This window comes from Alligator sinensis, unplaced genomic scaffold (assembly GCF_000455745.1).
Source record: "Alligator sinensis unplaced genomic scaffold, ASM45574v1 scaffold81_3, whole genome shotgun sequence".
Classification (NCBI taxonomy): Eukaryota; Metazoa; Chordata; order Crocodylia; family Alligatoridae; genus Alligator; species Alligator sinensis.
The window spans coordinates 165,632-177,165 of NW_005842088.1; the positions used below are offsets into that span (position 1 = coordinate 165,632).

The 11,534-nt window shown below is 42.8% G+C and overlaps 1 protein-coding gene across 2 annotated transcripts in view; it reads left to right on the forward strand.

Moving 5' to 3' along the window:
* NUP210 (nucleoporin 210) overlaps positions 1–11,534 on the forward strand; it is a 117,618-nt gene that overhangs the window by 96,719 nt on the left and 9,365 nt on the right. For both annotated transcript variants that reach the window (XM_006023901.3, XM_025204537.1), the window contains 5 exons: positions 2,302–2,477; positions 3,589–3,806; positions 5,780–5,916; positions 6,714–6,837; positions 10,894–11,040. In XM_006023901.3, coding sequence (XP_006023963.1) covers positions 2,302–2,477; positions 3,589–3,806; positions 5,780–5,916; positions 6,714–6,837; positions 10,894–11,040 — 802 coding nt within the window. The remainder of the gene's footprint in view (positions 1–2,301; positions 2,478–3,588; positions 3,807–5,779; positions 5,917–6,713; positions 6,838–10,893; positions 11,041–11,534) is intronic.

The window sequence follows — 11,534 nt, forward strand, 5'->3', positions numbered from 1 at the left end:
GGCAGCAGCCCGGCCTGCCCAGGCCCAGTGGGGAGGCGGCACAGCCCGCCCCGGCCCCAGCCCCCCCGCGGGGAAAAAAAGTCTGCCAATAGCCTGCACCCCCGTATAGCCTGCACCCATCCATTTATTTGTAAAATCGCGCATACTCTGTGGGATATATGCGCAAAAATATGGTAATCGAGTCTGCTGGAGCATGCTAATTTAGCATGCTCCAGCAGCCTCTGCATAACAGGCATTAAGCATCCCCGCATTTCAAAATGGCGGTGCAGGTGCTTTAACTAAAGCTCATCAAATGAGCTTAGTTCAAAATGGTCGTGGGGGCACTTTAAGTGCAGGATGCTGACTACACGTGGTGCTTTAATTAAAGCAGCTCTCCCAGCTGCTCTGATTAAAGCTCCTCCCCTCCCCCCGCCCCCTTCCACACTAGAGCATGTGTATAGATGCCATAAGTGACTAGGGTCACACAGGAAACTTGTAGCAGAACAGGGAATGAACCCAGGTCTCCTAAGTCATAGTAGGTTAGTTATACTAACTGTTGATCGATCCATCCTGACTCTCCTGGACCCTGGGTTCATAGAATCACAGAAAATTAAGGTTGGGGGGGACCTCAGGAGATTCTTTTAGCTGCAACTGTACTGCAAAAGCAGAAGCACATAAAACAGTGTGGGTATTTTGGAAGTCTTTGCTCAAAAGAGGCTGTTATTTAAAAACATTGGAAGTAAGGAGTGAACTAGTACATGGGAACTTTGTGAGGAAGTAAGTTCAGCACTAGCTCTGGGCAACCTAAGTATCAATAAAATTAATGCCAGGAATCTTCAGAGAGCTGAGGTGTTTTTAAAATGAATGAATGAATTCTGCTTTCATCATATTAGACTTAGCAGTTGTCCTTTGCAGATCATAAACTTGAAATCTGTCATGGAAAATGTAACTTTTGTTTGTTAGTTACATCAGCATTTTTGGGTAGATGGCTGTATACACACTGATATTTTAGACCCTGGTTCAGATGTGTCTAAGATGCAGCTTGCTTGAGGCCAAAACTGTCCTTTCTTTTTAAAGTTTTGACATGTACATTGTGAGCTAAAATGTAAAACTCTGTTATCTGAGTTCAGAAAAGGGGCTTTGCTACCGGATAGGCTTGAGGGAGCCATTTAAAATACTCTTTTTCCATGTACTTGTGAACTTTTTTTCTTCCTTTATCCATCCATTATTTACATTCCAAAAAGCAATACCAGTGAGTATATATATCCCTTTACTTTTGATAGTAAACCTAGTTAAGCTGAGCAGGCTGTCCTTTTAATTAATAAATAATGGAATTGCATATCTACAACACAAACATTTGTGAATTCATCATCTTAAAAAAGTTTCCTTGCAGTTAAGTGTTGCTGCAGAAATCATCTTTGCTTTTTGCATAGTGTAACTCTTATTTCTTTAAACAGCTCAAAGGTTCTGAGAGGGATTGCAAACTTGTTCCGTCTTGTCTGAGGGGTCACTGAGACAGTAAAATGCAGCCAGCTGACTAGTCAGGGTTTAGCAGATGAAAGCGGGGCCATGACTGATAGATTTCTTGCAGCCCAGCCCTTCCAGTTGAGCACACCGTGGTCAGCCTACAATATGCAAAATCCATAGCAGTGTGCCTACACTTCCTCTGTGCCCCATGAGCATCCTGGGTGAGCTGCTGTGCTGTACTTCTCAGATGTACATCACAGACCTTGCATGCCAATGGAAGTTGTTGAAACTAAGGTGTCTTTCGTGGCCTGGCCTTCCAATCCTGGGGTGCTTTGCATCCTCAACAAAATGGCATTAACGCAGAGGTTATGTCTAAGTTGTAACAGTTTCTTGCCTGGGGTGGAGCAGAAGTGATGGTTTGACCCTTTGTTCTTATACACTTCAAACACCCTTCCTTATGCCCCAGTACCTGCAGATCCATAAGGTTTTTTAGATCTTGCTGGGAAGAAATCTGCAGATTATTAGCTCTCTCATGTATCTGGAGCTTTATGGTTCTTCTTTACAGGATTACTGGAGCACTTCTCATTTGTGCTTTTGTTACATGTCATTATTTCTCACTGCTTTTGCTCACAGTGCTCCAAGAGCAGGAAATATTTTGCAAGCATACAATGAAAGGTAATATGCACTGAAATTATAAAGTCCATCTCTCAATGATGCCATAACGGCCAAACTAAAAAAGTGAAGGGTTTCATAAAGAATTCTTTATATCTATATCTGCAAATTATTTTAAATAAATTTATCTTATAGGCACTAAAGCAATTTTACTTAATGTCTTCTCTTACTAATGTTATGCAGGTTTATCCTGTTTCCTACTTAAGAATCTCTACAAGTCCTGTTTTGCGCACACAAAACAAGGAGGCTATGTTGGCTCTACCACTAGGTGTGACATTAAGCTTCACTGTCCATTTTCATGATAACTCTGGAGATACCTTCCATGCACACAATTCTGTGCTCCACTTTGCAGCCAACAGGTGAGTCTATGCTGGAGTGTGAAATGTAGCTGCAGCAAAGGAATGACAAGTACACTGTAACCTACTCATGGCAGATGCCTTTTTAAATGAAAAGAGGAAACTGTCAATTGTATTTCTGTTGCCTGGATTGGAGGCACCAAAGAAAAGTTTCCTCATATAAAAAGTGTTCACTCTTCTGAAGTGCCATATCTGAGAAAAGGTCTCCTCTTAGTAATCTGTAATGACCTGGCAAAATGAAGTTGTGGCTAGACAGAGACAGCAGTAACTGCTGATACAGGTATTTTACTCTGAAGTGGTTGTGAACCATTCTGTCATACACATTGTTGCCTTTGTAAGCAAGTAAATCTAATTAGCATTGGATCCACCATTCCTCTCTGCATTTTTTGTCACACTTACTTTATCATCTTAAAATAAATATGAAACTACTTGGAGCAGGGACTTTATATTCAGATGCATTTGTACAGAATTTAGCATGTGGGGCAAATCCTTGGAGGGACTTTTAGGTGTCACTATAAAAAATGGTAATGATCATGCATAGTTAGCAGGAAAAATAGCCGCTCCCCAGAAATTATTGCACAGAGCTTGTTTTCCATGGAATTCCTGGTGCTGATACTTTAATGAGAATGAATAAGAAAATTAAAGATTTGGGTTTAAGCTATTCTATCTTCCTACTCATGGATGTGTTACTATACTGAATGTCCTGGTGAATGTCCAAATAGTGACAGTAGTTGGAAGACACAGAACTAGTAGAGTCAGAAATTATAGCTGACATGCCTTGTTAGGCCAGTTCCTAGCATTTTCATATTATTGTTTCTTAGTTCCATAAAAAGGTTGAAAGAAGAGAGACTCTTATAAATTGAAAAATCTGCTTAAAATGACCAAAAATACCAAAAGCAGATAATTATGACCTCAAGATTTCCTTGTTATAAAACACTTCTACATTTTGTGTTTTTTGTCAGTCTTGGTTAGTTGATAACCATCGCCAAAACAGCAAGATAGAGTGATTTTAAAATCCTGATTTAATACCAGTCACACAGCAGGTAAAGGTATTAAGGAAAGCAAAGCTATTAATGGATTACTTGAAAGTTAAAAACATTTCTTTTATTGCTAGAGATGATTTTGTGCAGATTGGGAAAGGAGCCACAAACAACACATTTGTAATCCGAACAGTAAATGTTGGCTTGACCTTGCTTATGGTTTGGGATGCAGAGCACAGTGGAATTGCAGACTATGTCCCCCTTCCAGTGCAACATGCCATTTTCCCTGAGCTTGTGGATGTGGTAGTAGGTGATGTCATCTGTTTGAGTACTTCATTGATCAACCAAGAAGGTAAAAAACATTTTTAAGTCCTTGCATTTTAAAGAATTGTTTTAAGTCATTTCAATGTTGGCTTTTCAGCAACTCTAAATTACCATGGAAACTTTCTAGTGCCGTGCATTGTGACATTCTCAGGAAAACCAAATATATTATTTATAATGATGTTCGTAATCAAATGTCACCCACTATTCTTGCGAACAACAAAAATAGGCTTGATCAACTCTTCTAATCTTAACTGTATTATTTAACAAGTCATTTGCACTGAACCTTTCAGCATCAGACTTCTGCAATTTGTATTCAGTTGATATTCAAATATAAAGCATTGTGGAAAACATTCACTTTCTTAACAGGGACAAAATGATGAGGTCCTTACATGATTTCCTACTCCAGTGGTCGGCAACCTTTTCAAGCTGTGGGTTGGCTTGGCCCAGTTCTGGTCAGAGGAAGCCAGGTATTAGGACCCATTTGCTGCCACAACCACTTCACCGTACAGCAGCATGGGGAGACCATCTGCTGCTGAAGCCCTCTGCCCCCAAATATTGCCAGAGCCTTATGTCCACAGGCAAGATCAAATGGCTCCACAGGCAAGATCCAGCCCATGGGCCTTAGGTTACCAACCCCTGCTCTACATCATTTTTTGGCTTAACCATGGTTTTTCCATAGAGGTGCACCAATATATCAGTCCATATCATATCAGCACCAATAAAAGGAAAATTGACATTATCAGCAATCAAATTTTTTTGGCTGGTGTAGCCAATAATGTCACCAATAAATGCTGCTGCATGCACACAGCTGCGGCATGCATGCAGCCAGGAATGCAGCCCGGCAGCTTGGAGAACAACTTTCAGCCAGTAAGTCTGTGTGGGGGAATGGGTGTGGGGAGGGCCAGATCAAGGCCCCCATGATGAGGGAGGGAGTGGGGCAGGGGCAGGTTCTGCCCAGCTGGGACGGAACACAGGATGGAGACATGGGCAGCTCATCTGGGGGATGTAGGGGGATGGGGTTGGGGAAGGGGGCAGCTCCCCACCACTGTGTGTACCCCAGGGGGAGGCATGGGGGGGGGCATGTGCCCCCTGGATTTGTGCACAGGGTGAAGGTAAGCTGTGTACTGCAGGCTCAGAGCTGGGGGATGCAGCAGCCTCTTCCCAGTGGGGAGGTCTGAGCTGGGGCTGTGCTTGGGGCAGGCAGTAGCAGCACTGGGAGGAGGGAGCTACAGCAAATTTTGTGGTGGCTGTAGCCCACCCCATAGCCTCCCCTCCCAGTACCACCATCACCTCTCCCCCACCCACCCACCCTGAGTGCAGCCCCGGCCAGCACCCCCTCTGGGAAGAGGCCAGCACAGCCCTTGGCCTCGAGCCCACAGCAGGAAGCCCACCCTTGCCCCACACACAAGTCTGGGGGGCATGTGCCTCCCATGCCTCCCCTGGGGGTGCATGCAGCAGTGAGATCCACGCCCGCTAGATGAGCTGCCCATGGCTCCATCCTGCACCCCATTCCGTCCCAGCTGGGCAGCTCCTGCCACAGCCTCACTCCCTCCCTCACCGTGGGGTCCTCAGTCTGCCTTCCCTATGCCTCTTCCCCACCACCCAGATTTACTGGCTGGACGCTGCTCTCCAAGCTGCAGTGCTGCATGTCGGCAATCAGGTCAGGTCAATATGGCTGGTTAATAATTGGCCATCAGTATTGGCCAAAAAAATCTTTATCAGTGCACCCCTGGTTTTCCAGTCTTGAATTTGCAAGTCAGTTGGAGTTAAGCTGGTCTGGTGCAACTGAGAACAATGTGGCCTCTAAAGTGGGGACCCCACAATTAGCTTCCTTAGGTAGTGGAAAGCATGAAGTGGTGTGTGTGGGTGTGTGTGAGTGAGCACAGGTGCACCCACACATGTGCAATCTATTCTGAATACATCCATGGCAAGGATACTACAATTAACAAACTGTATACAAGTTAATAATGTGTTTAATTTACAAATGATCTTTTCTCACAGGTCTACCAGGAGTATGGATCTCTTCATCAAACAGTGTTCTTCAAGTTGATGCGAAGACTGGTGCAGCTGTGGCAAGAGATTCGGGAGTTGTCAGTGTTTATTATGAGATTCCTGGATTACTTAAAACATACAGGGAGGTAAGCCATTTTTAGTTTCCACAAGCACCACAGAAATGTGTCACTGTCTGGCTATATATTTTTGCATATTTAACAATGTGATTTTAAAAACTTCTCTTGCTGTCACTTGTAAAAACATGACTTGGAGATGAATAAATGTGTTCCTATTTCTAGACTGTTCGTCTTGAGCAGAGGATGAATGGATACAATGTATTTGGCATATATCCAAATGCATCAGGGTTGTAGTTCATATAATTTGTGTTAAAGAAAGCGATTTAACTTAATTTGTATTTTTAGCTTACTATTATCTATTACACTTCATTTCTTGACTAAATTGGTTCGAGATGCTAAAAAAACTTTTGATTTAAGGCTTTGTTTTTATACGGAAAGTTTCACTGTTGGATGAGATGCCAACAAGAAAATTTGTAAGTGCATCCACCACACAGTACCAGTTTCAGTTAAAAGTTGCGTTTATTATCTTCCCTAGAATGGTTCTGTCTGCACTGAATTCAGACTATCAGCAGGCATGAGTACCAGACATTTTAAAACTCAATTTAAATGCAGCTTTGTGTGCCTGTTAAACAGATTTATTTATATGGGATTAATAGAAATAGCAAAATGTTTTTTGAAAGTAAATGGACTTTAAAGAGCAATTTCTAAAATTAGAGAAATTCAACTTACCAAAAAAGTGCATCTTTGTTTTGGTATATATATGTAAGCAGAAATAAATCTGAGATTCGCTACTGTACCTGCCTTAATTTGTATTTATTTCAGTCTTCAGTAACAGTGTGCTTTGATGTCTTTTGGGGTTTTTTTAGATATTGATTACTATACCTCAAAGGACTGTAGCGATGCATGTAAGTGGAGTGAAAACAAGCTTACAAGGAGTTGTGGCTTCAAAAGTCATAGTCGCAGTTGGGGAAAGAAGCAGAAATTTGAAAGGTACTGTGATGAAACATTTTCCACTGGCCTATTTACCTCATGTTTGTACATTCCAAGTACTAGTGCTTAACTAGCATCTCCTTAGCTACATGAGGACTCATTAGAGACTCACTGCAGAGTCTCTCAGAGGCAGAACTCATTGGGAGCATCATACTAAGTTACACCGCAGTGGCAAATATATAAGCTTCCTAGCACTTAATGTAGAATAAGGGTGACTGGGGAGAAAATGCCTTCCTGATTACTAAAAGGAAAGGGAAGGCAGGAGCTGAGACAACCTCCCAGGAGCTATGTAAGTGACTTACTATACTGGGGCAAGCAAAATACAGCCCACAGGCCACATCCAGCCCACCAGGCACTTTCATCTGGACTCTGGGCACCCAACAACAAATTGTACCCCGCCCAGCCCTTCTAACCAAAATGGTGGGAGCAAGGTGCCCATTCCCCTCCACCCCCCAACATAACCTATTGCATCTTGCTCCCTCCCACCTTCATGGGCAGAAGGGCCCGGCCCAACTAGCATCCACTTCTGGGCAGGGCTGCTGCTGCCGCTGCTACAGCCACCCTGGGAGATCTGTTTAGCTTCTGTGGCAGCCCACTCGCTCCAGGCAGCAGATAAGGAAGAGGCAGGGGTGGGGGGGAGCTACAGCTGCGTGGGGGCAGGGAGTGTGGGGCTGGGACTGACAGCAGCGCAGAGCCCATGCCCAGGGCGGCAGTGGGAGCACAGAGCTCGGGTGGCCAGGATGTGGGTGAGAGGGAGGGTAGGGGGTGTGGGGACCCCCACACCCACTCCCCCACATGGCATGCAGCCCCTGCTGCTGGCAGCAGTAGCAAGCAGGGGCACTCAGGGCACCCATGCCCCGCACAGCCACTGGCACCCGGCAGCGCACAGCTCTGGCAAGCTCTGCACGTGTGAGCGAGGAACACAGCCTGCCTGGCCGACCTCTCTTGCAGGGGGTACCACGTGGTGCACGAGCAGCTCCCACACTTGCATGGCACCAGGGGAATCCCTGTGCTGGAGCCGGCTGCCTTCCCCACCACCTACCGTGCAGGTCCCAGGGCTATAGGGGGTAGGGAAGGTAGCTGGCTTCAGCACAGGGCTTCCCCAGGTGCTGCATGAGTGCCAGGATGTGCACGTGCCCCGCACAGAGCTCCTGAGATCTAGATGGGCCAGGCAGGCTGTGCTTCTCGCCCCCCACACAGCACTGACTGAAACTGTGCACCACCGGGCACCAGCACCTGCGCAGGGCATGAACGCCCCAAGTGCCTCCATGGGCAGCAGGGTCTGCATCATACGCATACACCCCCCCACACACCCCACCATACACACACACACCCCCACACACACAATAGACAACAGTAAGACTTTATTTGGAGTCTCTATATAGTACACAAACACGTAACATGATAAATATTTTTTGTAATACAATTAAAATATGTTATAGCAGGTGTTTGACTTTTAGTGTATGATTTGTGTTTTTTCTGGTTCCAAGATGGCAACCCTCCCCTTCCAAAAGGAATATTTCTGGAGGGCAAGGGGTGGGACTTCCAGTGGCAAAGGTCAGGGGTTAGGGGATGGGACTTCCAGTCCCAATATGGCAACCAGAGTGCGGCGCAACTGTCAAGGGGCAGGGACAGATACCAAAATTTGTTTAAGCGGCCCTCCATCCAAAATAATTGCCTGCCCCTATACTACACTATAGGGTTCACTATTCTATTTGATTAAGTCAATTAAGTAGTTGCATCAGCACGTGAGGAATTTTTGAACCCCAAGAAAATACCATCAAATAATGATGCAATATCATGTCAGTAATGCCACCACCATCAGGATGACACATTGTGATTCTTTTGGGGCGCAGGAGCCAGATCAGTTGTTAACATGTGAACATTGCGGTCCCATGCTAGGTGGGGGGGGTTTGTAATGATCGTAATTCCATAGTGCTGTGAATAGCTACACATTCAGAATGAACTTTTGATCTGTTCAATTGGAAAAAAAAAAAGCAACAACATTATGACCAAATGTAAACTTCTCTAAATTACTCTTTCATATGGCTGCTTAATTTGTAATATATTCTTTTGTGGTGTAGAAGGAAAATTGGAAAAAATGTTTATTAAATTAGCTAACTCAGAGTGACAGAGTGGACTTGATCAGACAGCCCACAGAGAATTTAAACTGTCAATCAAAAAGGAAAATAAAATTGAAAAATTCTCAACTATTGGGGAAAAGTGAAAGGAATGGCAATAATTCTTGCCAAAAAACGTTCCCTTATTTGCAGTCAGCTAGATAACTGGCTAAACAAATGGAAAAGGAGAGGATCCAGGAAAAAATACCAACTTCCTCTTCTACTAGAGCTGGTTGGAAGTACAAGCAAATGTTAAAGGATATATAGTGAAAATATACTTGAACCTTTACTCTAGACCTATTGTAAAAGGCCTTCAAAATCTAGTATAGGCAAAATTAGTGCCTGTGACTGGCTCAACATTCGAGGCCCTACAGACTAAAACTATTTTTCAACAGTGACAGCTACAACAGGAAAAATCATCTCACAATCCACATGTTTTGTCAACCTTGTATCACAGGAACTGTTCCTAGAAGTGACTAAGATTAGTGTCCAAAGCAATCTGGCCTTGGTCTTTCTGCTTGTATTTCCAGTCACAGAATCAGTTTTTAATGACTGGTTTTGTGATCTAGATATTTTTTCAAGCATGTTGTGTCCAGCTTTTCTCACATAGACCATGGCAAGGTACTTCAAGCCAGTGCCAAGTGCCTTTATTTGGACAGGCAAACAAAAAAAGTAAAGGTTCTCTATCTCATGGCCATTCCCTGAGCCATCTAGCTGTTAGCATGTCCCTTACCAAAACAAACTTTAAATTAAAAAACACTGAGGTTTTCCCTTTTTAGGTACTAAAAATACAGGTTCTGCTTGAATGAAGGCAGAGGTGACTTGCTTAAGGAAGTTCAGGATAGGTTTTCAAATTACTGCTCTAATTGATACAGTTGCAAAAACACAGTTTTCAGGGAGAAGAAAAGTTGGCCCTCCATACTTAAAAGAAAGGAACAAAAATGTTTGTAGGGTTTGCTTTGCTTGGTAAAGGCCAAAGTATTTCTAAGCAAATCAAAGGATTTCAGAAGTTTCCATGCCAGTATTGAAGTATGTTGGATTTTTTTTAATTGGACTTGCTTCTTGTTTAATACACATAATAATTTAAGTCCTCTTAAGATTTTATAGAGCAATTTTTTGAATTGCTTATTATTAATATTTTCTAGTTAAGGATATTTTATGATTTTGAAATCAGTTATATAAATAAATAATCAAAACATCTATTTTTTCATATTGCTAGCACTAAAAAAGAGGTACAAGCTAACCAACTGATTACCTCTCTACACCATTGTAATTACCTGTTTAAAAATAACATACTTAGCTCTAAACAAGTTTCTGCTTGCTGTTTGAGTCCTTAATGAATTTTGAGCCAAAAATTATTTTCTAGAGCCATGTAGCATGCAGAGTTAAACACTATATTTATTTTTTCTGATTTATCAATCCTTATGTTGTTTAATCACAGTGCCTTTTTCATATTACACATTCTTAACATGTAACAGTTGTTGAAAACAACTGTAGGTGAACTATTTCACCTATTCAATCCTGTAATAAATTTTGTTAAATTTCCTTCTTGGCAGCTAGAGAAATATACATTAATGGAGCTTCCAGAGGCTGCCTTACATAAGAGGTACAAACTATTGAACAAAACCAACAAGCTGAAGTAATCAATTGTATTTATTGCCTGATGACAAATGCTTTGCTTACATGCACAACTATTATAAAGCTTTCAGTTGCATACTCTCACAGACTGCAAATGAGAGGAGACAACTTCATTTTACTCCCAGCTACATTAAGACCATGGAAACCACTCTAAGCCTTTTTATAGAATGCTTGAAATTATAATGAAGGTGGCAGAATGACCTGAAATTTCTTCTGAGAGGCAATGATGAGCCCTGCTTTCTGTTAGCAAGTTTTTTTTCATATCTTAATAAGCCTGCTGATTTATTTTTTTCCTTAGGGGAATGTTCACCTGCTCAGATTGAAGCCATTGCAGAACTACAGCCAGAGTCCATTATCAGCTGCCATCTTCATTTTAACAATGCTGCATTTGATTTCCCAGCTCATGATATTTTTACAGCAGAGCCTGGATTTGATAGTGCTTTGGGTAAGATGGGGAAAAGGATCCAGGGCTGCAAATACAGCCAGAGGGCTTCCACAGTCTGGTCCATCATTCTTGGTACAGCCAGATCTCTTGATAAAACCACTGGGAATCTTGAATGTATATTGGAATTAAGGATGGAGTCCCAAGTGTTTAGTTATACTTATGTTTATCCCTGATGTGTATTTTTCACACATTTTTCTCATCTATAGGATGCTTTTCTGCATACAACAATAAGGGTACTGTATTTACTTGCATACCACACATGATGTTTTCCAGAAAGTCTTCCAAAATTCTACAGTGTCTTAAGCAAGGGGGCTGGTTTTCGGCTCAGAATAGATTCATAGATGCTAGGGTCAGAAGGGACCTCAATAGATCATCGAGTCCGACCCCCTACATAGGCAGGAAAGATTGCTGGGTTCAGATGACCCCAGCTAGATACTTATCTAACCTCCTCTTGAAGGCCCCCAGGGTAGGGGAGAGCACCACCTCCCTTGGGA